General features: G+C 37.4%; 1 protein-coding gene across 1 annotated transcript in view; it reads left to right on the forward strand.

Moving 5' to 3' along the window:
- Positions 1-26,448, forward strand: part of emd (emerin (Emery-Dreifuss muscular dystrophy)) — a 44,392-nt gene extending 17,944 nt beyond the window's left edge. Inside the window, exons 4-7 of the mRNA XM_039774119.1 lie at positions 8,419-8,459; positions 8,619-8,644; positions 21,538-21,654; positions 24,238-26,448. Of these exons, the coding sequence (XP_039630053.1) occupies positions 8,419-8,459; positions 8,619-8,644; positions 21,538-21,654; positions 24,238-24,466 (413 nt within the window). The 3' untranslated portion in view covers positions 24,467-26,448. The remainder of the gene's footprint in view (positions 1-8,418; positions 8,460-8,618; positions 8,645-21,537; positions 21,655-24,237) is intronic.
- The last annotated feature ends 1,395 nt before the right edge of the window (positions 26,449-27,843 follow it).

Here is a 27,843-nt window from a genome sequence, read left to right on the forward strand (position 1 = left end):
CACACTCCTGACATTACTGTGGGCGTCACCATAAAGTTTACGACGTACCACGGGTTTAGCTTGTAAACTCGGGGGATTAAGGTCTGGCTGATCATCTACATCATAATCATCATCCCAAATGTTACCATCCCATGTCTCGGGATCCCACTCATGGACATTCGCTGCAACTACAAGCGCTTTAACCTTCGCAACATCCGGTCTGCGCTTCTTTTTCGCATTCACTTTGGCTATGCAAAAGGCTGCCTTCTCCGCCATCCCGTCGGCTCTCTGTACCTGCGGCAATAATACAGCTACCTGGGATTTCACTTTGGCTATGCATAAGGCTGCCTTCTCTGCCAACCCCTCGGCACTCTGTACCCGTGGCAATAGTACAGATACCTGGGATTCAGCGATTGAGGCCCGCCCTAACGCACCCAGCAAGTCCATGTGCATTTTCTTAATCTCCCTTTCCTTTTCGTCTACCAAGCTGTCCAGACATCTAACTGCCGTTAGTAAAACCCACCCCCGCGTCTGCAAGCCCGTTATGGGTTCTTTTACAGACACCTGACATTTCTTAAGTGCGGCTAGTACATTCACTGGTGTTGGGGGGCCTAAACTTTGCCAATATTGTGCTAATCCCCAACCCCGTTCCCCCACCCCCAGACGTCTCAATTCTCTAGCGCAGTCTTCCCATACCGTTTCCTCCCAGCCGGGAAGAGGTAAAGGAGCCGTGCCAGGGTTTTTTTATCCTTTTTCTTAGACATCTCTGATTTCCGTTGCCTCACTTAATAGTTAAATATTTTACCAGATTCCCCAAAATCCTGCCGACTACGCCAAAATGTTTTGATTTGGGGAAAATGGTTCAAGGGGTTCTTTAGAATAAGTGGGCAAAAATCAGAGAGAAGAGGTCCGATACTTCAATAAAATTTACTTATTCAATTATAACATTTAAATACATATAATGCAGTATAATGCAGTAGCGATAGATTATAGAAACAAATATGCTTACAGTAATAAAAACAAACTTATGCTTACAGTATATCAAAAGAAACAAACTTATGCTTACAGTATATCAAAAGAAACAGTCATCGGATACCGATACACTTATTCTAAACAACGTCCACGCTTGCTGTTGCTCTGAAATACCGCCATTTCAGCTTTTACTGATGCATCCAGTTTCTTGTCATTCTGTGAAGGAAAGTTTCTTGGCACAGATAATGCGGATGCAACAGACTGACGCATTGCAATTTCAAGTTGCTGTTCAAAGCTGTTGACTGAAGTGCAGACTCCTTCCAGTCCACTGTGCTCAGTCTTAGTGGGAGCCGGGAGACTGACTTATGCTGGTCTGTTGTTGACTGAATTAATGAGCAACACACTACACTGTAGGCCAAAAAACAAAAAAAAACAAACTTATGCTTACAGTATATCAAAAGAAACAAACTCATGCTTACAGTATATCAAAAGACACAAACTTATGCTTACAGTATATCAAAAGAAACAAAGCTATCATCCTAGACCAGTAGACTGAGGGAGCCTGCATGTCAGTATTGATTGCAGTGAAAGCAGCAACTGCCACACAGAACGCATTAAATTTATGATATTCTAGCTTTCTGCACATATAGAATTCGATTTACTACTTAATATCACTTTCATGATGAAATGCATTAAAGTATGTACATTTTACAGATTAATTGTAAACCTCATGTAAATAATGCATGCTGTTAATAATTACACATGTGGGGGACAATCGTGGAGCAGTAGTACTGTTGCCTCAGAGGAAGTCATGTCCCTTGTGTTCCTTGCCTGGAGATGGCATGTTTTCCTTGTGGGTTTCAACAATGTGGTTCGGTTTCCTTCCAAAGACATGCAAGTTTGGGGATTTGGTGATGCTAAAATGACGCTAGCGTGTGTGTGTGTGTGTGTGTGCTTGCGCATGTATTCACCTTGCGATGAGCTGATGCCCCATCCAGGGTTTGTTTTTGCCTCGCGCCCGATGCATGCTGGAATGGGCACATTCATGGATTGATGGATTTAATCATTAAACATCCATCCTTTTCAGAGATACTGTGGCAAGGTGTTCTGGAAATTTAATGGATGTTTCGGGCAGTTCACAGCACAGCAAACGTTTTCTCACCACAATGATATCTTGCACTGCCGCCTGATGAACTCTTCCAGATTTATGCACACAAGTATAAGTAGTTCACCACTTTGGTAGTAGCTTCTACAGGCACACATGTCACATCGTGTGAAGTATATGCCCGATCTAAGCTGGCAAAAAAACTAATAGAAAAAAAAGTTATGTAAATGGTACCACACATAAATGTTGCAAGCCTGATACTTGCTTGCGATTGTAGATTTACTCTGTGACTGACTCCTTCATTCTACTAGAGCATACAGAAATCGCTCATTCCCAGCAGAAGCAAGCCAACACTGTTGTCCATCATGGCAAGTGTCAAGTCTACTGCGATCGTTGATCAGCTGCAACAACATTTGACAATGAACTCCAATGCCTGCTGAAGCCTCCTTTGTTCAGCCTTTTGCAGACGGCGCCCCACAGTTCCAGCTCTCCTCTGCTCAGCGGTTTGGTGTTCGCAACGCAGTCCATCCAACCACTAGCATATCTATGTATTCTCTCCTGACTGTTAACTCCGTGCTGGAATCAGCTCTTTGTTAAATAAACTAATAGCTGAAGTTTACCATTGAAATGACCAAATTTCTCATGGTAACAGCTCAAATATTGTTATCTTGTCGAAAAACTTTTTACCAGTACCTACACCATTATTCCCCCCGCCATATTTTCTTCCTTCACCACTGACCTGTGCTCTCATTAACTACTATCCAACCCAATTACATACGTTAACATAAATAACAGTGTTTACTTACATAACAATTTAACAATAAGCATGATTAAAAAAAAAAGTTTTAATCCAATTTTAATTATATCATGAACATTGTATTACCATCTCAAAACTCAAGTTGTAAAGGACTACACTTAATTTGGTTGGTTGTAAATTAACTTATCCCTTGTTGTCAGGACAGCTCACTTCAAACTTAAGGTAACTTAAGCTATGCATGCCTAAACCAACTGAAGTCCACTATGGTGAAGGGCTGTGTATCTTTCACAATAAACTTTGCAACAGCCTTGTAGCATTCTGCTGTTTTTCCTAAGCCATTTTTCCTCGTCAAGCAATGGAGAGTGGGCTTGTCTGAATAGTGGTGTCTGCTGACAAAGTTGCAGCTGCTGCTTGAGTGATGCTGTCTGAACACAAATTAAAACTGATGCTCACTTTGTATGTCACGAGTGAATAACTACAAACTTAATTTTATAATAATGAGTGTTACCTTGTCTTGTCGTTGGCTAGACAGTCGCGTTTTCAGTTTTGGCTAGACAGTCGCGTTTTCAGTTTGGATAATTCCAGCAGTATTGGAGGTTTGGTGGCTGGACTGAGTATGTTTCAGCAGCCTCTTTCTTGAAGCAAACACGCTGCACTGCTTCACGTTTATATAATGTTGTACTTGTAAGTGCTTTATGAGGTTACTATTGTTACCCCCATTACATGCAGCAACCTCCTTACATATATTGGTTGCATTAACATTACATTTACTCAAGTGAACCCACGCGTTTGATCGCTTTACATATCTATCATGATGACTGGAGACCACAGAATGTATACACGCAGCTATGCAGTCAAAATGTGATCACCTAATGCCTGCAGTGTTCTCATCATTAGGGACGGTTAGGAATTTCAGAACACTGCTAATTTTATAATGAATTAACGTTACAAAAATGCTGAAAGCGGTACCATTTTTTCATCATCTTATTGATATTTTGGTATTCGCCAGTCCGGAACCAGTACCAATTTAATAACATTTTCAATACCTGTCCTTACTCATTGGTCCATAAGACTTTTTTCCAGTCAGCAGTTTTCAACCGCCGGTATATCAAGGCCCTATTTTGTTCTTAAAGGAGTTACTTTTTTTTTACTGCCTCTCACCCTATCAGACCTGAAACGCAAAGTCTCACAGTAGAAACCCAGGACTTGCTTTTATCGACCACTGTTAAGTTGTGCTTGAAGCTATTGTACTATAAGGCGCCTATCACACAAACTTGTCTTCTGATTGGGTTGTGACTTTGGGTCTGCCAGATCTCTTCCTATCAGAGTTTCTTCAGATTCCAATTATATAGGATACCATAGTCACTGACTTTTTTTTTTTGTCTAAATAAAAGGCCTATACTAATTTAATGTGTTAATTGCCATTTTCTTGACATTATCAGTGGAATGTACAACTTTCTACAGTGTAATATTGTCCAAGTAGCACTTCAGAGAGTATAGTAACACACTCGTATTCCAACTCTGCTTTAAAACAGACAGGTTTTTAAGTAATCAACAGAAGTTGGAACACCTGTGCAAATTGTTTGCTTCAACTTGCAAGGCTTTATTTACTTTAATTGTTGCTGAACATCTGTAGGTTGCAACCTATTAGGTGTTCACTAAAGAAGGCCCATTTGTAATATTCTATTTTTTTTTTTTTTCCAGCTTGTGCTAACTCTAACCTCTAAATTTAAACCTCTGACCGTTTACTGCTCATGTTTTCACCATTTTAGGTCATTCGTTGCATTTCAACTGATTACGTTTTTTTTTTAAAAAGGGGAAAAACTAAGGTGTTCTTAAACATTTGATCTGGAGTGTAATTTTTGTTTTTAATTTTGAAAATGAAATTCAAGCATCTCAATTGTGTCCATAGTAAGATTGAAAATAATAAATAAAACATACATCCTTATGCAGTTTAACATTAGATTTTAGAGATGCCTTATGAAGCGAGTCCTTATGTATCTTGTATTGCAGGAGCACTTCATTTTCACATGGTATTGCTTATAGATTGTATGCATATGAAGTTCTTTCTTCCCTTTTACATTGTGAAAAACAAATTGCTAACATAAGCAGTGGCCATTACTCCCTGTAAACCAAAAAAAGAAAAAAATTTTCACAGATTACTATTGTTTTCACAAGAGAAATGAAAGGATTGGGTGTACAATATCATGGTCTTTAGAAGTTATGCATCCTGTTATGCAACTGTTAAAAAAGATGAAAAAATATTTATAGCCTTAACATGCAAATAAACTAGTTATTTTATGGATGAAAACAATCCAGGGCAAAATGTTGTAATGCTATACATTAATTTAAATTTTTTTTTTTACTTCCTCTTCTACATATAAGCACATGTATCTAATATTTTTAAAATTTTCTGTTGTAGACCCAATGTACTGTAAACCTATTTATAATGTGTTTTTATGAGGATATGCTTCATTCTGAAGCTTTCCTTTATTAATTAAAAATATTAAAATTGTTGAGTGTATATGACACTCGCTAAGATTTTTGATTTATGTGAGAAACTTTTGTAAGATGGTGTGAGATTTTTAAGTTTACATTTAAGCCACTTGACTTACTATAAATCACAGATTACATAAGTAAAATCAAACTTTTGTAAGTCAGTAGTAAAAAATCAATTGAATCTATAAAAAGTAAACAGTTTTTTTAATTTGGCTTGAGAGAGAATTTCATTGAGTTGTAGAGTATATGAAGTCCTATCTATTTAACACTGCTGAAATTCAAAAAATGCATGAAGTATAAACTTGTGGTTCACAATATACTGATGAGCAAAGCTGCTATGGACTTCAAGAGCAATTTTTAAATTACAATAGAACCTCTATTATCCACCCATGATGATTTGCCGACATTCCTTATAATCTAAGATAAACCTGTAAGTGTAATACACTACTTTTCCTATTCACAAAAGATTTGCCATGAATACTGTACTAAGTGTATAGATATTCTACTTTTAACCTCAGCTGTACCGAGCAAGCAGTTGAGGAAGTGATAACTGTTGGAATGTAGGCATGACTGATTCACTCAGTGTGTTGACTGTGTACACGTGCTTTACTGTTCAATTAGGAATTTTGTGTTTATACATTTTAACATGATGTGGTAAACTGCAGGTGTAAACTGGGAACCCATGTTCGCTGGCTCATAGGTGAGGGCCTTGCAGCCTGAGTTATAGAGAAATGACTGTCTCTGACCACTGTGAATGATGTGCTTCCATGGTAATGTCAGCTGATCTCTGTCTCTCTCATCCCCCAACTTCTCTGTGCTGTGTCACCACTACAGTCCACCTGCCCACAGTGCAAATTCTGTCCTTCTCACCAATTGAATTGCTGTGGACTCGCACCACTGAGCATCTCAGTTCAAAAGTTTGCACTGTGGTAGCTGTGATCCAGCATTCTGTGGCACAGAGGCAAGCCACTCGTGGCATGAGCAAAATGGCTATGTAAGCTTCACTGGCTATGTCAGCTGGTCTTGCTCTTTGTCTCTCACTCTTAATCCCCACCTTCTCTCTGCAATGTTGCCGTTGCAGTAGCCATCCATTTCATCTGAGTTTTTAACTGTCCCGAGGTATTATCAATCCACATTACCTCAGATAATCTACATTATACTGTATTCAGGTACTTTTTAGGGAGTAGTATGATTTTAGAATTTATACTGATGCATCATTAGTTTCAAAATGTTTCATAACAGATTAGTGTTGATAAGCGAATTTCATCAAAGCGTTATTTGCAGTGAATTTACAACATTCGTCCTTGTTCGTCGAATTATTTAGTTTAGAAGAACTTTATTTTCAGCATCCCATAGTGCTTTGTGAGGTCAGCGCCACATCACCCGGAGCCGTAACAGCCAGCATTAGATGGGACCGTCCCCAGGTATACAATGCTGATCATCTGCTTTACAGACTGGTTATGAAGGATGTACATCTTTCACTACATTCTTTGTTCTTTGATCTCACGGAGGCACGGTCGTGCAGTGATTGGCACTATGAAGAACACACAATCACGCTCAGAGTTAATATCGCTAGTCTGCTGGCTGTCACACTACAGATTTGAATATTGGAAAAAACACGAGGTTTGCAGAAAAAACTCAAGCAGATATAAACAGAGCATGCAGACTTTGTTGAAACCAAAGGTGCTAAGGCAGCTAATGAACTTCTATAGCACCAGTATTCATACCAGTTTTTTTTGCATTTTCCATAAAAACAAATGCTTTAAAATGTAAAGCCATAAAGGCACATTAATACTGTGTATAGTAGGTGAACTCAATTTAAGGAGCCTAATGGAGAAGTAAATAATCCAGGCTCTCAAATGTTATTTTTATGAAACATATACAGCATAAGTAACAAGTTATCTCTGCTTGTCGCCAAATGTGCAGGTTGATCTTTGAATTCCACTTCAATATAAGAGAAGGGGGTTATCGGCGTGCCCTATGTATGTGTAATTAGCCACGCAGAGAATGAAAACAAACCTTGAAAGCCTGACGCCCAACCCAAAACACAGGAAACTCTTTGAAATAATAATAATAACGAAAGATTCATTACTATTTATGAGACTTTATCTTTTTGATGGAAGAAAAAGTGCAAAGAATCAGCACAGACAGTTTGGAGAGCCTTCAATGTGACTTCAAAAAATGTGGCTTCAATCGTGGCACTTATGTGTATTTTCTGCCTTTAACTCTTATAGGGCTGATTTTTTTCCCCCCAAGGGGCTGAATATATTTCCAAAAAACTCTGTTTTCTGAAAAGCACACAAAGCATTAGTTTCTCACATAAATCAACATAAAACAACTTACATATTTTTTCTGTTTACTACAATTTCAGCATTTCCGGTTTTCTTCTTTGATTTCACGAAAGTATGGTGGTGCAGTAGTTGGCACTGCTGCCGCACAGCTCAGGTCGCCTTTTTGGCCACAATAATCAGTCCAGTATAGTTGGCAGACATTTCCTAAGCCTTTAGGGACACTTTAGAGTTGATTGCACCATTTCAATCCAGTCAAATCTAGTTCATTTTGTCCGTCCCCATTGAGTTCAATGCATTTTGCTGAGTTCAGCAATATTCGCAAACTCGAGACGAAGAGAACACTGCTGAGATCACTCATCACTGTTAAAGATATACTATTTTAAAGATGTGATAAACATGATTGACTCATCTTATAAGAGTCTGATTTTAAAGTTGTGGCTAAGGGTCAATTTTTCATAAAAGCAGAGTCAAAGGCAATTGAATGCAAATTAAAGGTTATTTCAATACACAAAATTAACAAAGATCAGTAACAGAATGTAGTCAAGTCTACTGACAAAAGTATATATAATATACCCAGTTGAGGGTTTTGCATTTTTAGAAAAGTAAAGCATTTTTCCAAAGACCATTTGACTTGTCCCATTGAAATACAATTAAAAATAAAGTATATTCAAATGTTTTGAGTAGTTATATTGTGAATAGCTTAAGCAGACAATATCATGAGGTAATTGTAACTTGAAACTTAAAAAGCTTCAACTTAAAATATCAAATTCAAAAAGAAATACATGTACCTAATGAGAAAAACTGTTTTTTTTTAGAGGAGGAAATTATTCTTACACGTTCAGCTCTTCGACCTTCTGTAAGTATGTTTCTTCTTATTCTTTGAGTGCTCTGTATTTTTAATAGGCTTTTGTAAACAAAAGCAATAAAAATAGTTTTGTTAAATAACTGATAATGGCAAGTGTTCATTTTAAGTTCATAGTTGTGCTTTTTCTAATTTTTTTTTTTCTTTTTTTAGCCTAAAAGTGAATCGTATACTGACTGGTAAGTGTTAATTTATTCACGCCTTATCGCCGAAACAATTTTTTTTTTAGTTAACGCATTAGTATTTTCATTGTAGTGTGGTATGATTACTGATGTATTGAAACTGAATCCTATTCAGTTCCCAACCTCTTCATTTCACCACTGAGCCCTTAACCCAGACTTTTCCCTAACACAAGCCACAGCATTGTCTCTGGCATAAAGTAGCTTTACAATTCCACCTGGAATTATGTATTTTAAATTGGACATTGATATTTTTGTACATTCTAAATGTAAACCGTGACAAAGCATATAATTTTATACACAACAAGGAAACAAAAAACAACTGGATATTCAACAGAGACACTGATAACTACTAAAATAAACTTGTGTCAAAGACGCTTAGCTTCCCTGTTAGGTTTTCTGCTTGCTTTATGCATATTTTGGCAAAAAAGTGAAATTTTAATTAAGTCGTGCATTTTCCATACACATCTACAAATTGTCCAGGTGACAGTGGCAAAAACATTTTACTGACATTTTTTTTTCTGATCATTCACAGGAATTCCCTGCTTAGATGTATGAAAGTTAACTTTGGCAGATTTGCTGTTCTGTACATATTAATATCACTGTTGATTTCACTCTTTCTTACTAAATTTCCATACAGGACACATTTTCAATGATTTTGTCTTTCTAATAATATGCATAATATATATGTATTTCTTGTTCTCATTTTTTATTTTACACAATAAAGATATTTTGAATATACGGTTTGCCCTCCATGGCCATGGAAGATTGGTTCCAGGACCTGATGTGGATATCAAAATCTATGGATGTTTCAGTCCCTTATATAAAATGGCACAGTATTTGCATATTATCTAAATGCATCCACCTTTAAATCATCTCTAGATTACATATGATACCTATTACAATGTAAATGCTATGTAAATAGTTGTTATACTGTATCGTTTAGGAAATAATGATCTTGGCAAGCAATATGCCACTTTTCAAAAGGTCTACAGTTTTTATTTTCTAATCATGAGATAGCACCTAACACTCCTTCTTAACCTTTTAGAGATTGCTTTTTACCACTTAATAGCTTTTGAGGAGCCAAACAGTGCACAAATGTGATGCCTATGCCCTCACAGTGCCTTATAGTTGGGATTGCTGGCTGAATTGCTTTTGTGTAAAGAAACATGGGGCAGCACAAATATATCCCTGTCAGTAATAATGGTTTTCCCAGTTGAAACTTTAGTATTTAATTTACGGTGTACTGATTACCTACAGGCAGTCTGTAAAGGTAACCTTACCTTAGTTTAATTAAAGCTGGTGCTCTGGCCAGGTGTCTGCAGGCTGATAAATTGACTCACTTAGATTATCTTGTGGGGGAGCAAGGGTTTAAAGTCCATTTTCAGATAAACATTTTGGTTAGTGATTGTTTAGTCATTGTAGCCACAGGATGGTAAGGTGAGTTCAAGCACGGGTAAAACACGTGCCATAAGAAATCTCTCAGTCCAAAAGTTTGTTTTAAAATATTTAGTGAAAATTCAAAGCAAACAATCCACACAAGAATAAAGAAAAAAGTTGTTGCACAAGTAGAATAAAAGGCAAAAAACTGATTTTCTTTACTCTTAGCTTTTCTTGTAAAACTTTAGTTGTATCTATATCTAAAGATTCTTTACTTCTTCTTCTATACGCTTTAAACGTACGGTGCAGCACATACAATTAAGTGCTTTGTCTTTCATGTTACTTGGTACACAAAACATGCATGCAAGGCACAGATTAAAACCATGTGCCCTCTACATCTTACACATGATAAGGCTGATCACTAACTGAGAATAATGTTTAGTCAGAGAGGCTAGAAATAAACTGCTCAAAAAAATTAAAGGAACACTTTGAAAACACATCAGATCTCAATGGGAAAAAGAAATCCTCCTGGATATCTATACTGATATAGACTGGGTAATGTGTTAGGAACGAAAGGATGCCACATCGTTTGATGGAAATGAAAATGATCAACCTACAGAGCCCTGATTTCAAAGACGCCCCAAAAATCGGAGTGAAAAAAATATGTGGCAGGCTAGTCCATTTTGCCAAAATTTAATTGCAGCAACTCAAAATTGTGCGCAGCACTTTGTATGGCCCCTGTGTTCTTGTATACATGCCTGACAACATCGGCGCATGCTTCTAATGAAATGACAGATGGTGTTGTGGGGGATCTCCTCCCAGATCTGGACCAGGGCATCACTGAGCTCCTGGACAGTCTGAGGTGCAACCTGGTGGCATTGCATGGACCAAAACATAATGTCCCAGAGGTGTTCTATTGGATTTAGGTCAGGAAAGTGTGGTGGCCAGTCAATGGTATCAATTCCTTCATCCTCCAGGAACTGCCTGCATACTCTCACCACATGAGGCCAGGAATTGTCGTGCACCAGGAGCCACTGTACCAGCATAGGGTCTGACAATGGGTCCAAGGATTTCATCCTGATACCTAATGGCAGCCAAGGTGCCTTTGTCAAGCCTGTAGCGGTCTGTGTGACCCTCCATGGATATGCCTCCCCAGACAATCATTAACCCACCACCAAACTGCTCATGCTGAATGATGTTACAGGCAGCATAATGTTCTCCATGGCTTCTCCAGACCCTTTCACTTCTGTCACGTGCTCAGGGGGAACCTGCTCTCATCTGTAAAAAGCACAGGGCACCAGTGGTGCATCTGCCAATTCTGGTATTCTATGGCGAATGCCAATCGAGCTGCATGCTGCTGGGCAGTGAGCTCAGGGCCCATTAGAGGACATGGGGCCCTTGGGTCACCCTCATGAAGTCTTTCTGGTTGTTTGGTCAGAGACATTCACACCAGTGGCTTGCTGGAGGTCATTTTGTAGGGCTCTGGCAGTGCTCATCCTGTTCCTCCTTGCCCAAAGGAGCAGATACTGGTCCTGCTGATGGGTTATGGACCTTCTATGGCCCTCTCCAGCTCTCCTAGAGTAACTGCTTGTCTCCTAGAATCTCCTCCATGCCCTTGAGACTGTGCAGGGAGACACAGCAAACCTTCTGGCAATGACACGTATTGATGTGCCATCCTGGAGAAGTTGGACTACCTGTGCAACCTCTGTAGGGTCCAGGTATCGCCTCATGCCACCAGTAGTGACACTGACTGTAGCCAAATGCAAAACTAGTGAAGAAACAGTCAGAAAAGATGAGGAGGGAAAATGTCAGTGGCCTCCACCTGTTAAACCTTTCCTGTTTTGGGGGTCATCTCATTGTTGCCCCTCTAGTGCATCTGTTGTTAATTTCATTAACACCACAGCAGCTGAAACTGATTAACAACCCCCTCTGCTACTTAACTGACCAGATTAATATCCCATAAGTTTCATTGACTTTATGCTATACTCTGATTAAAAAGTGTTCCTTTAATTCTTTTGAGCAGTATAGTTAGAATATACCAATTCAATTCAACTTATGGGTGTTATGGGAACCTCCCATAGATCATGCACTAATGTTTAGTAAAAGATTTATATAACTTAAATAACTAGCAAATGGCTCTTGCAGCCATCTTTGTTTGAGTGTTTTTATTTTACAAAATATATGTGTGTCTTTTCAGAATTAGAATCCCCTTTTTGCTAACATAGAAAAATACCAGAATTGAGTTTGGTTAAATGCAAAACATGAGATATAAGACATTATCAACGCAAGACAACACAATTTCAAACCTCCATTTACCTAACACTGTGCAAAACACTATACAAATACAACAATATCTTGAACAAAATAACTACAAACTTCAATAGTTAACTCAAATAAATAGAAAAACTATACAAAATAATATAGATATCAAATATTACAAGTTAAACACTTATGAAGTATTTACAAATAGATAGACAGCACAGTTACCAGTTGTATGTTGTAAAAACATTTAGGAGTAACCCCTATGTAGTTTATTTAGGATCTGAATAATTTGAAGAAAGAAGCAGCGGAGCTGGTTTGTAGTTTGGGTCGCAACAGATGTATACTTCCCTTGTGATGGCAATTTAATTAACCAATGGATGCTGGAGTGGGTGGAGTCAGCTGCAATCTTTCCTACACTCTTTTTGACTCTGCCGATGACAGGTCTTTTAATGTAGGGAGACAACGGCCAATTATTTTCTTAGCTGAACAAATCACCTGCTGCAATCGAGTCTTGGAAAAAGAGGAGGCAGTAAGAAACCAAACTGTGATGGTCGAAGATCACAATACTCTCAATGATGGCAGAGTAAAAATTTAACTATACAGTTGTACTTGAAAGTTTGTGAACCCTTTAGAATTTTCTATATTTCTGCATAAATATCACCTAAAGCATCATCAGATTTTCACTCAAGTCCTAAAAGTAGATAAAGAGAAACCAGTTAAACAACTCAGACAAAAATATTATACTTGGTCATTTATTTATTGAGGAAAATGATCGAATATTATATATTTGTGAGTGGCAGAAGTATGTGAACCTCTAGGATTAGCAGTTAGTTTGAAGGTGAAATTAGAGTTTGGTGTTTTCAATCAATGGGATGATAATCAAGTGTGAGTGGGCACCCTGTGTTATTTAAAGAACAGGGATCTATCAGGGTCTGCTCTTCACAACACGTTTGTGGAATTGTATCATGGCACGAACAAAGGAGATTTCTGAGGACCTCAGAAAAAGAGTTGTTGATGCTCGTCAGACTGGAAAAGGTTACAAAAGCATCTCTAAAGAGTTTGGACTCCACCAATCCACAGTCAGACAGATTGTGTACAAATGGAAGAAATTCAAGACCATTGTTACCCTCCCCAGGAGTGGTCGACCAACAAAGATCACTCCAAGAATAAGGCTTGTAATAGTCGGCGAGGTCACAAAGGACTCCAGGGTAACTTCTAAGCAACTGAAGGCCTCTCTCACATTGGCTAATGTTCATGTTCATGAGTCCACCATCAGGAGAACACTGAATAACAATGGTGTGCATGGCAGGGTTGCAAAGAGAAAGCCACTGCTCTCCAAACAAAACACTGCTACTCGTCTGCAGTTTGCTAAAGATCACATGGACAAACCAGAAGATTATTGGAGGAATGTTTTGTGGACGGATGAGACCAAAATAAAATTTTTTAGTTTAAATGAAAAGCGTTCTGTTTGGAGAAAGGGTAACGCTGCATTCCAGCATAAGAACCTTAACCCATCTATGAAACATGGTGGTGGTAGTATCATGGTTTGGGCCTGTTTTGCTGCATCTGGGCCAGGATGGCTTGCCTTCATTGATGGAACAATGAATTCTGAATTATATCAGAGAATTCTAAAGGAAAATGTTAGGACATCTGTCTATGAACTGAATCTCAAGAGAAGGTGGGTCAAGACAACGACCGTAAGCACGCAAGTCGTTCTACCAAAGAATGGTTAAAGAAGAATAAAGTTAATGTTTTGGAATGGCCAAGTCAAAGTCCTGACCTTAATCCAATCTCAATGTTGTGGAAGGACCTGAAGCGAGCAGTTAATGTGAGGAAATCCACCAACATCCCAGAGTTGAACCTGTTCTGTATGGAGGAATGGGCTAAAATTCCTCCAAGCCGGTGTGCAGGAATGATCAAAAGTTACGGAAATGTTTAGTTGCAGTTATTGCTGCAAAGGAGGGTCACACCAGATACTGAAAGCAAAGGTTCACATACTTTCGCCACTCACAAACATGTAATATTCAATCATTTACCTTAATAAATAAATGACCAAGTATAATATTTTTGTCTCATTTGTTTAACTGGTTTTTCTTTATCTACATTTGGGACTTGAGTGAAAATCTGATGATGTTTTAGGTCATATTTATGCAGAAATATAGAAAATTCTAAAGGGTTCACAAACTTTCAAGCACAACTGTACACCTTCATATGCCAAGGGAAGATCAATCTCTGCCTGGCTTTCTTGATATTGGAAGTGATTTGCTAGTCCCATTTAAATGTATTGGTAAAAATAGGAATTTAACCGACTAAACCACAAGCACAATCTGGCCATTAATTCACGAAAGGTGAACAGTTAGTGACATGTCTGTAGAAATCAATCCTCATTTCCATTGTCTTAATAGCATTGAGCTCCAAGTTGTTACAAGAATACCGTTGTACAAGACAGCCCACCTCTCTTTTGTAGGAAAGCTCGTCATTATTGGAATTGAGACCCGCTACCTTTGTGTCATCTGCAGACTTGAGGATTTTTACAGATTTTCCTAAGGATCTACAGTTATTTAAATAAAGTAAAAATGGGAGGGGTGAAGGGGCAAACCCTGGGGGGCGGGAGGCAACATATAAGGGCCCAGTCTCATATACTGCTTCATACCTGTCAAGAAACTCATAATCAACTGGCAGACACCATGGGGTACACCCAACTGGATTCGTTTAAAGGTAAAATTCCATTACAAGGAACTCCCAGGACCTAAAAAATATTTTGTTGTAATGAGATTCTGTATTTGTTATTATAGTGCTTTCTTTAACTTGTGCCCAGGCGTTTGCAATCATTTCAATAGCTTCTTTCACATTAATTTTAATTTCCTCCTGCCTACAAGTTACGCTGACTAGAATTTTTTTCAGCATTTCCTTGCGATAATACACTTTCAAGGTGCGAATGATGCCCAAATCCAATGGCTGAAGCACTGCTGTGCAATTCGGTGGGAGAAATTCAACGCGAACATTATCTAAATGTGGAAGCATGTTGTGAGCAGCACAGTTATCAATCAGGAGCCGAATCATCCTTCATATTGTGAGGTTTCTGAACTCTTTTGAGACCCCCACCCAACGGGAACAACACACTGAAGTGCGTCCCGAAGCACAACTTCAGCGTTTGTGGAAGATTGTTTGTCCGTTGCCGGGACAGGTCAACAACAGGCTCATAGCGCTGCAGTGAAACAACACAGAAGCAAATCATAAAAGATCAGGGTCGCACTATAAGTTCCTGTCTTGCAACCCAAAACACGAGGCTTAGTCTCCGTACCTTAGCAAAACCAGCTTTATTCAGCTTGAAACAGGAACGGCACACTTATTTATTGTAGCATGATCTGACACTCTGCTATACACAGATACAACAGTCAGGCAGGGTCGTTGCCAGATCAGTGATCAAGTAATCCTGTTACCTGTATTTACAATGTTCCTTGCATCACCAATTGATATCTTTACTGTCTGCTTTGGCGTAGAGATGCAGCATAGCTTTGAGCCTGCTGTTGCCCCGGCAACAGATAAATAGTCTTCTATAGATGCAGAGATCGGACTTCGGGACGCTCTTCGGAGTGCTGTCTAGTTGGGGGAGGTCCCAAGAGAGTTTACAAACCTCACATTTTCTTGAATGAGTGCCACATTAATAGGAATGTTTCTTGAACGAGCATCACTGAGCCACATAAAAACTGCTTTTTCGACATCTTCAAATGCAGCAGTTTACATACATTTGCAACCTAAGATTTTTCTTCATTATTTGCTCGGTCTTTCAAGAAAGTTGACAGCGTTGATGGCAAGATTCCAAATTCACTGGCAACGTCTTTTTTCTTTTTGCAGCAATCGAGAACTGCAAAATTGTAAAAGTTTTTTTTTTTCTCTAATATAAACTGTTATCGTTTTTTCGTGTTTGCTGTTTCTATAGGAGCGTGACAATGATGTTTAAATTGTAACGCGTAAGGTGTGACTGAAGCTGACTGGCGACTACTTTCTCTAGTATTTTAGAGAGAAATGGTAAATTTGAAATAGGCCTATAGTTATTTAGTATGTGTGGGTCTAGGTCTGACTTTTTAAGTAAAGGTTTAATAACTGACACTTTTAGTGCATCAGGTACGGTGCCATGCAGTAATGAACTATTGATAACGGTTAGAATAGGCGCTGCAAGAACATCCATTGCACTTTTTACTAGTTTTGTTGGCACTGGATCTAGGGAACAAGTAGTGGGCTTCATTTTAGTAATTAAAGTTAAGACTTCCTGGTGAGTTACAGGATTAAAATTACTAAAGTGCTGAATGCAATGTGCGACAGGGTCTGTTAAGCTAGTATTTGGTTTGTACTGTGATGCTGAGATCTGGGATCTTATATTTTTAATTTTCTCATTGAAGAAGTTCATAAAGACTGTACTGCTAATATCTGATGGTATTTTGCACTGTTGATCTGAATTGCCATTTGTTAATTTAGCCACTGCTCTAAAAAGTACCCTAGGATTTTTATTATTGCTATCTATTAATGTAGAATAGTATTCTGAGCGAGCTTTAAAGAGGGCTTTTTTATATTTATTTACACTCTCTGTCCATGCAATTTGAAAGACATGTAGCTTTGTTGTTCTCCATCTGCACTCCAGTTTTCGACACTCTAATTTAAGAGCTTGAGTATTTTCATTAAACCAGGGAGAGTTTCTATGTGCTTTGATGACTTTTGTTTTTAGGGGAGCCACTGTGTCCAGAGCATCTCTCAAGGTCACATTATAATGTGATATTAGCTGATCTAAATTGTTTTCCACGTTTACATTTGATGTTAATTGATCTAAATGGTTTTCCACAATTACACTCGACTTACTCAAGGTATCTATAAATTTTGAAGCAGAATTACAATCTAGATGTCGCACTGTCTTTGTTTTAATCTGAAAGCGCTTGGCATGGGCAGAACTAAATCAAATGTAATTAAGAAGTGATCGGAAATAACTACATTTAATGGAGTAATATTTAAATTTTGAATTTCAACTTTGTAAGTTATAATTAAATCTAATGTATGGTTATGATTATGAGTTGGACCTTTGACAATCTGACAAAATCCTACTGAATTTAACAAATAAGTAAAACATTTGCTAAAAGTGTCAGTTTCCACATCAATGTGTACATTAAAATCCCCCATCAGAACTACGTGATCATAATTTATAGCCAAATCAGACAGAAGGTTGCTAAATTCAAAAATGACATAGTATTTGCATACTAGCTACGCATATCCTCCAATATGCTTTAAATCCTCTCTAGATCACTTATAATATCTAATAAAAATTAAATGCTACGCAAATAGTTAAGTGAATAATGAAAAGAAATTTTAAAAAGTCAGTACGTGTTCAGTACAGACGGAGACAATTTTTCCTATTCTACGGGCAGTACTTCCACGAATTTCTTCCTCTTTATGCTTTATTGGGTGAATGCTTAACTCATTCTTACCAGCCTTATGTTCCCCTCAGCAAGAAATATACTACTTTTCAAAACATCAATCTCTCGACAAAAAAAAAATCTTAGAACTTTATGCTCCTTTTTATTCACTGAGGAATTGCTTTGTCAACCTAATTTGAATTTTTGGGGACTTTTTTTATAGAAACAAAGGGTGCACACAACACAAGTAGCAAACGAGATGTGAGGCGATCAATGCTTAAACAGTGAGTGCTGGAGAGAGACTGAGGATTTGTGAAATGGCGGGAGGCTACACATCACTTTATTTGCACGGATTAAGCATAATGCTTGGCACATAGCAAAGTCAAGTTTTGCTGTTTGAAACTTTATGGTGTTTTTTGCTTTGCGCCCTTCCCCACCATAACCTATTGTCTTAAGGGGGAGGAGTAGAAGCTTTAGATTCATCAAAAATTTCGATCTCCAGTTTTTGACAGATCTTGATACTGATGCTGGTCCACTGATACTGAAAACATCAGTATCTCAATGATGGGTGTGTGTGTGTGTGTGTGTGTGTGTGAATCTGTGTGTCACAGATTCTTGAGGACGGTCTAGAGCTAAAATGACTGGATGGAGAAATATGAAACTCCAAACTTGAGCATGTTATGAAATGATAATGTTCTGATTAGTTTTTGAGCCAAATCGTACAAGAGAAAGTGGCACTCTAAAGGAACCCTCAAATACTGTAATTGTTCAGTTAATTATGAATTCATCTCATCAGTTGCTATCATAATTACCTATTATATGATCAGAAAGATCAGTATCAGAGTGGTATATAAATACAGAAAAGTTATTGACTAGTTCAGGTAACTTGGTTCCCAGGGCTCAAGGCCTACTGACCCTTGCGTGCAAATTTTTTTTTTCTTTGATCCTGTGGAGTGGGCCAACTGTATATGATACATTGGATCTGATATTTTTTTAAGCCTACCTTACTTTATAATTTGTGAGGATTATTAAGTTTTTTTTTCTTGTGTATAATATTACACAAATATGCAAATACTAGTATAAAGACTGTTATTTCATTTGTACATTCAGTCTACAAAAGGCCAAGAAAGCTCTGATTGGAGAGTTAATTATTTTGTCAGGTAAGACTCCCTGTAATACTGGTCTGAAAATAGAGGAAAAAAAATATACACCACAATTGAAAAGGATGTTAAAAAGAGGTCACGAGTCTGTATAGATTTTGGTAAAATCAGATGAAGTTTTCTGTTACTGTGCTGGCAACATATTCAATTTCCTTCCTTGTGTACTTTAGCTTCAAAGCTTCATGGCATTTTATTGCAGCTTTAAGATTTATATACAGTGCATCCGGAAAGTATTCCCAGCGCATCACTTTTTCCACATTTTTTTTTATGTTACAGCCTTATTCCAAAATCGATTAAATTAATTTTTCCCTCAGAATTCTACACACAACACCCCATAATGACAATGTGAAAAACGTTTACTTGAGGTTTTTGCATATTTATTAAAAATAAAAGTATTGAGAAAGCACATGTACATAAGTATTCACAGCCTTTGCCATGAAGCTCCAAATTGAGCTCAGGTGCATCCTGTTTCCCCTGATCATCCTTGAGATGTTTCTGCAGCTTAATTGGAGTCCACCTGTGGTAAATTCAGTTGATTGGACATGAGTTGGAAAGGCACACACCAGTCTATATAAGGTCCCACAATTGACAGTTCATGTCAGAGCACAAACCAAGCATGAAGTCAAAGGAATTGTCTGTAGACCTCCGAGACAGGATTGTCTCGAGGCACAAATCTGGGGAAGGTTACAGAAAAATTTCTGCTGCTTTGAAGGTCCCTATGAGCACAGTGGCCTCCATCATCCGTAAGTGGAAGAAGTTCGAAACCACCAGGACTCTTCCTAGAGCTGGCCAGCCATCTAAACTGAGTGATCGGGGGAGAAGGGCCTTAGTCAGGGAGGTGACCAAGAACCCAATGGTCACTCTGTCAGAGCTCCAGAGGTCCTCTGTGGAGAGAGGAGAACCTTCCAGATGGACAACCATCTCTGCAGCAATCCACCAGTCAGGCCTGTATAGTAGAGTGGCCAGATGGAAGCCACTCCTTAGTAAAAGGCACATGACAGCCCTCCTGGTTTTTGCCAAAAGGCACCTGAAGGACTCTCAGACCATGAGAAACAAAATTCTCTGGTCTGATGAGACAAAGATTGAACTCTTTGGTGTGAATGCCAAGCGTCACGTTTGGAGGAAACTAGGCACCGCTCATCACCAGGCCAATACTATCCCTACAGTGAAGCATGGTGGTGGCAGCATCATGCTGTGGGGATGTTTTTCAGCGGCAGGAACTGGGAGACTAGTCAGGATAAAGGGAACGATGTCTGCAGCAATGTACAGAGACATCCTGGATGAAAACCTGCTCCAGAGCGCTCTTGACCTCAGACTGGGGCAATGGTTCATCTTTCAGCAGGACAATGACCCTAAGCACACAGCCAAGATCTCAAAGGAGAAAGGAGTAGCTTCAGGACAACTCTGTGAATGTCCTTGAGTGGCCCAGCCAGAGCCCAGACTTAAATCCGATTGAACATCTCTGGAGAGATCTTAAAATGTCTGTGCACTGACGCTTCACATCCAACCTGATGGAGCTTGAGAGGTGCTGCAAAGAGAAATGGGTGAAACTGGCGAAAGATAGGTGTGCCAAGCTTGTGGTATCATATTCAAAAAGACTTGAGGCTATAATTGCTGCCAAAGGTGCATCGACAAAGTATTAAGCAAAGGCTGTGAATACTTATGTACATATGATTTGTCAGTTTTTTATTTTTAATAAATTTGCAAAAACCTCAAGTAAAAGTTTTTTTCACATTGTCATTATGGAGTGTTGGGTGTAGAATTCTGAGGAAAACAATGAATTTAATCCATTTTGGAATAAGGCTGTAACATAAAATGTGGAAAAAGTGATGCGCTGTGAATACTTTACGGATGCACTGTATATATAAAAAAGAAAGTCTTCCAATTTATTAAGAATTTGTTTCCAGTGTTGGCTAAATATTACCAACATTACAAGAGTTGTCAGACTTCAATAAATGTTATTCAAAAAAATAAACATTTATTCTTCAAAAACTATGTTTTTTTCACAGTGGCTTATTAGAAAATGTGTGGGTTATTTTTAAATTTGTTGCTCAAAATGTAGCATCTTACTTGTAATTCAAATAAAAGTTCTATAACTGTACTCAACATTTGCCCAGAGGTTTGTGAAGTACATAATATTGGCTATCAAGGAATGGTACAAGTCAAAACTCCACATTCCCCTTATGTCAATAATGTTACTCATTGATTGTATTCAAGCTACCTTTTCTTATCCAGTGCCTCTGTCACTCTTTGTAAAGTGGTTTATTTTGCTTCGGCACTGTTTGTTATGACTTCATATTCGTTATTTTGTTTAATGAAATGTTTAGAAATGGTTGCATTTTTACAGTAAGGTCAAACTAAAACCAACTTTGATCATACTGGTCACATGTATTCCAAAATATTGTTGGAGACTTCTTACTAATCCTATCTGAGTTAGGGTTTCTACCTATGGGATTGGGAAGCTTTTTAAATTTGTTTTAAAACCACGCTTGCATGGTATGTCATTTTATTTTCAGAGCGAATTGTGTTTATACTGATTCTGATTTTAAAAATATCCTAGTTTTAAATACTTCATGACTCATGCTTTATTAAAAGTATGAATATTTCTGTGGGCTTCTGTTATTTAAAATACTCAGTTTATCTTTTTTTTTTTTTTTATTTATTTTATTTTTGTTTGTTTTGCTAGGGAGGCTCGCACTACGGAAATGGACCATCATAGTGCATACAACAGAAAGCAGTACTCTACAGAGCCTACAGGACATTCCTTTAAATATCAAGAGGTTCTGCGTGATTATAAAGATGAGTATGTGTGAAGAGTTTTTATTTTTTTTTTGCAGTCCCCAAATTTGTTTGTTTTTAAATGTTGTAACTATTACATCAGTGCATCTATAAAATATTTTAAACCTTGATACATTGGTTAGTACTCCTACCTCACAGATTCAGCATTATTGGTTAGGCTCTTTCATCAAGTTATTGCCTGCATGTCCTTCCTGGATCTATATCTGTGTTTTTCTCTGGGCATTCTGATTTTTTTTTTTTTCCCCCCTTTGACATAGACATCTTCAAAGACATGCAGGAAAAGTTAACTGTCAGCTCTAAATTGGCCCAGTATGAATATGTGGGAGTGTGCAAGTAAAACTATAAACTTCACTAACACCCAGCTCAGGGCTGGCTTGTTTTCTCTTTACAGCCTTTGTTGCCCCCACAGCCCTGAACTGAACTATGTAGATCAGAGAATGTTATATTTTGTAATTTTAAAAGGTTTTGTATAAAGCTAAATTAAAAGATTCATCTAATATGTTTGCAACAGTATAGTTGTATACAATGAATACAGGCTTTTATTTTAACTAAAACTGTAATTGCAGGAAGATTTTTTTTAAACTGTAGATTTTATTCAAATCATTTCAGTTTGGATATACTGTATATGGAACACCTCCATGTACAAGCAAAAACAAAATTCTAGTCCGCATATGCTTCAGGTGTTGCTGAACCATCTTGTCATCATACAGCTCCAATAGCACTTCCTGGCATAAGGAAACACAAGTGATTCTCACCAGTTGCAATAAAGTGTGTATATGTGGTCTATCTTATTGATTCCTAATACCAATTTGTCTGCTACAAAAAAAATAAAACATTCATGAAAATGTCATTAATGTCAAGTATAATGATAAGATACCAAGAAGAGAAAGAAAATGGAAAAGACTCCATGTCAGATGATAAGAATCACATGATTTGTTAAGATTTGGCTTAGTTTTCAAGATTTTGTTTATGCTTTTTTAATTGGTAAATCTCTCATATCCAGCAGAACTTTTACTTAGAGTTTTTTGTCTATAGGAGTGGGTGTACTTGTATGCAATGTCACCCAAAACACTGTAGTAGTTCGGGTGCTGAAGCCAACAACTAAATGTTTAATATAGGGAGCTTTTGGTAACAAACATTTTGTTTTCTTGTTAAATTTGGATTAAGGAAATTTTTAAGTTAAGGTTACAACTTTCAGCTTAAGTGACATCAATAACTAGAAACACGTATGGTGCTGCGTTTGTTGGCTTTTACCCTAACTACAAGGTTTTAAGGGCTGGAGGTTATACTTTGTCTCATAGACTTCAGAGCTCCCATGTACATGGATGTAGAACATACTTACCTTTCCTTTTGTCGGGGTCTCTTTTCGTTTTACTGCACTTTGTAGTGTTCATCAGTAGTGCAGTTAACTGCATTTCATGTTCTAGTGTTATGATTCTGTCTTACTAGCATTAAATTATGTCTGCTGAAGGTTAGTCAATTAATTAACCCTTTGCTTTATGAGGGCAAACATGTTGCTATTATGTATACTTTCTTTTGTGTGTGTGTGTCTGTTGTGCACCTTTCCCTAGCAGCGCTGAGCTCTTTGTGGCACCGCACCAGACTGTTTACTGCTGCAAAGGTTCAGGCACTACAATTCCAGTTGCAACATTAAGCATTAAAAATAGGATATACTTCTGCAGCAAACATAGATAGACCAGTCTGTGAAGAGGTACAGGGAGCAATTAATTGGATTCTATTTACATCCTATTATAAGCAGAAAAGTTATTTGGTATAAGTTTTGGGTCCTTTGGCATACTTAAGGCCAAATGTTTGGGTGGCAGTTAGTGCATAGTTTTGTCTATCAAGATTTATGCCCACTCTCCTTCAACATGAGACATGTAACATTCAGTGAGTGCAGTGTTAGCCAGAGTGACATCCTGTTATAATTGGTATAAACGTGTCAGGTAGAGAGTAATAGCTCTTGGGCCTACCTTACCAAATGAGTGAGGCCTACTTTATTGGATCCTCAGACTCTTTTTTAGCTACAAAGAAACTCCATTTTGGCCAAGATGGTGACTGATATTAAGTACAGTAGAGATTTCTCAGACCTGATATTTGAATTTAAAATCTCTCTTGTCATGCCAAAGAAAATAAGGACGGTGTCATTTTGTTCTTCCATAGGCAAAAGGAGCTTTACTGGTGCAATAAAACTTGATTTAATATTTTCAGTGGAGAAACGCTATCAATAAAATGCCTTAAACTTTTCCTTAATTTGTTCACTTTGGTAAAATAGCTAAATACATACTGCAGGGATATATACTGCAGAAATTACTAAAGTAGAAAGCTGTCAGACCTAGAATTCAATAAAACACTTAGACTGACCTAAAATTGAGGGACATGAGATCAGTGAAAATGTGCAGTCACTATTACCATTCAGAGCCTTAGCTGAGTAGCATTGTCACTCTAAAACTGGATTAAGCAAGTAAGAGAAATGAGTTGATTGGATGTATTGGATTTCAGATTAGGGATTAATTTACAGCTACTTAGGGGATCTTAGACATTTTATATAGAAAATGCATTTCACAGTTTCCTTTTTGTTTTTTAGGTCACAGCCTATTCGGAGCAGTTCTGCAACCTTTCGTAACGTATCACATTCAAAACCATCTCACATGACTCCCCCTGCTAAACCTACAACAATAAAGGATTCCCAGGATAAGCGTTACATTCCTATCTGGCTGCAGTTTATGGTGTTTATTCTGTTTGCAGGATTTCTTTACTATGTTTTTACTAATATGGAAGTTACCCCCAAAAATCCCTTTGAGCATATAAATTGAGGGAAAGTTTGTTATTCTATGTGTATGTTTTAGCCCCTAATACAAATTTATGGTGAACTTCCATGCACTGTCAACTGCAGTTATATTTGAAATTGGCATATTTTTGAAAAGTTTGGAATAATCCTGCTGGTTGAGTAAAGTAGACCAAAGATTTTTTGTACATACTACATTTATGTACAGGCCTATGTAAACATTTTACAGTATTAGTAAATCTGTTCTGGCTAAATGGATTGCTTGTTTGTATTCATATTTTATTTTAGAAAGTAACACATGAAAACAGCATTTAAGAAAGGTACACTGCAAAAAAGAAAAATACTCAAGAAGAGTGATCGGATTATTAATGTGGAATTCATTATTTACAACTGATTACCTGAATGTTATGTATAAAGTAAATATATATGTAATATGCATACTGGTGCAGATGCATCCCAAACTTGAAAAATTAGTAGCAAAAGTATTTTGGCAGGTTTTCAATGGTCAATTTTTAAATTTGTAATAGACCAGAATTGTAAAATATATGTGGAGTGTACCGGTACTTTGTATAAAGCCATTTTATTTTTTTACTCCTAACCCTTTTTGGGTTATTTAAACACTTGTGGTAAAATGTAACCAAATTTATCAAGGAAATATAAATAGCATGAATAAATAATTATGTATAGGCAGTATAGTACTGGATGCTTACTTGTATACCTGCAGCATAAAAAGAGTAAATTTACATAAATTTTAGTAGAAAATTGTGAGGTGAAAAAAATATTTTGCCATTGGTCTTTTTTAACACTGATGCAGGTTTCATCTACTACTCATTTTACTAAAAGCTCAGTCCTAAGGACCCCCTGAGGCTGCAGGTTTCTGTCCCTTAGTTTCACAGTCAGTCAATTTACCTCTGGTTGAGTTAATTTAAGTAGCTGGTCTCTCCTTCTCTTCTCTTGGTCTGCATTCAAAAAACCACAGCAGCATGATTGTTTCATTTATGACAATTTTTATGATTAAGTAGAGAGATTTCTTTTTTTATGTAACTTTAAATGCTTGACTGTCTTTTGTATTCCTATTAATATGTCTTTTTCCTGTGTAGTTTGCTCCCTTAATTGTATACTAATAATAACAATAACAAACAGGGCAGACATCTGGGTAAACAATACTTAATGCTGAAAGGCTGCAACAACTTCAGCATTAGACCCATCACTGTGCTAATTAGTAGTTGATGGATTAAATACCCAGAATATCTGGAAAAACAATAACTTTTGCAGGGATGAAGATTAAAATCTTCATCTGCTATACATAAATACTTTGTAAAAATTTAGCCAGCTCATGTTTTAAATTTTACATTGACCTTGAATCAGTTTCCTTAATTAGGCTAAGAGCTCAATTGAAAACAGAAGTTGGTGGGGATAAAATCCTGCAGCCACATGGGATCCATGGGCCTGCGTTTGGACACATCTGGTCTAAACCAAAGTCCTGATCATAGCTCAAACAAATATAAAAGAGTTTCATCAAATGAAAACTGGACAGGTTTTTTTTTTTGTTTATACCAGTATATTTTTGTATTTTGTGCAATATTCATTTATATCCTTTTCATTCTGTTTTGAAATTAGGAGGGAATTAAATTAATCTGGCATCTAAAAATTACCATGGTGTTTGCAAATATTTTTGTAATGATTCAAGTGAGCGAAGAGTGTCTTTTTTTTAAACTCTTGCATTTCAGGACATTGGCTTTTTTGCATATACTTTGGATATTTTCCAATTCTTACATTTTTCAATGTATTTAAAATTAAATGTATATTTTTCAGCTTGTAATATTTCTGAATAAAGCAGGATTAAGGGTAAAATAAATTTAGACACTAAATTGGCTGCTTAGAGTAAGTTACAGCATGAAAACTTTTACATCTGTATCGTTTTATCTATTTGGGTGTATATGAGAATTGTATTTTTATTTTAATGTTCATTTCAGTTTACATGTATTAAACTGATCTTTGTAAAATTTTCATTTAAATTCCTTTTTTAATGTATAGCATCACTAGGGGCCTCATGTATAAATGGTGCGTTCGCACAGAAATGTTGCGTAAGAACTTTTCCACGTTCAAATCGCGATGTATAAAACCTACACTTGGCGTAAAGCCACACACTTTTCCACGGTACCTCATACCTTGTCGTACGCAAGTTCTCCGCTCAGTTTTGCAGACTGGCGGCACCCAGTGTCAAAGCAGTGCTACTTTTCCTGTGTGGTTACACCTTATTTTCCTGACGCGGCTTTATAAATACACTGAAACTAACCACATATTGTTTATTAGTGTAACGCATCTGATTGTAATTAACTTGTAACAATATAATGGTCCAGGGAATAGCCATAGTATTCCAAATACCATAACTGCTTTAGCGTTGTTACTCTCACTGCACCTTCTTCTTTCAGCTGCTCCCGTTAGGAGTTGCCACAGCGGATCATCTTTTTCCATATTACTCTCACTGCACCACTCGGAGTATTTATATCACTGTATCTGAGTGTGAATCACAGCAGCAGCTGAACGGAAAGAGAATTATCGGTATACAGCCTCAAGCACACGCTGTCTCAGCCACGGCAAAACGTTTCAAACCTTTCTTGTACGGACCTCGCAGTTCAGAAACAGTTTCATCCCAAGAACTATAAACGCACTCAAATCAATTGCTCCTTGTAGAACTGTTTGTACTTATAAGTACAATCACCCCACTGTAAACTTGCACTACAGTTATAATATCGCACAGCCTGAGCCACTTTATAAAGCGCGTATTTACATATGATGACGATATCATTTTTAAGGTGAAATGCAGCAAAATATGTTTATTATATTATACCGATTCTTCCTCTGCCCAGTGCCACCACAAGCCTAGAGCCGCCTCTGAGTACTGCTGCAATAAATTATTTCATCGAAGGTTGCTCACAATCACTGTGCCGTGAAAGCCATGTTTAATAACATGCTTTAACTCCTATTATCATAAAAATGATATCACGTATACATCTCAGTATTTTAGTTATTCAGAGAGCTGTAATATCACAAATGTAATGGATTCTGTGTCTAGTTGAAGGAAGAGAGCCGGTTTAAGAAGCAAGTAGTGATTCACACACACAGAGCACATAGAAGATCAAATACAAAACAAAGCATTTAACGTGCTACTTTAATTACGATGTGATTTGAGAAACTGGTTAATTAAACGATTTTAAGATGAAGTTTATGATGATCTACTTTAATGACAAAATAAACTACATGATTAAAGTGGAAATGTCGAGATTGAAGTTGACATTTCATGCTTTTCCCCACTGTGTGCCTTTTTTTCCTCTGTACCTTAATAAGCTTTGATATGACACTATGACAGTGGGCTACAACTTGCCTTTTCACGGCGAGTTT

The sequence above is a fragment of the Polypterus senegalus genome, chromosome 13 (assembly GCF_016835505.1).
Source record: "Polypterus senegalus isolate Bchr_013 chromosome 13, ASM1683550v1, whole genome shotgun sequence".
Classification (NCBI taxonomy): Eukaryota; Metazoa; Chordata; class Cladistia; order Polypteriformes; family Polypteridae; genus Polypterus; species Polypterus senegalus.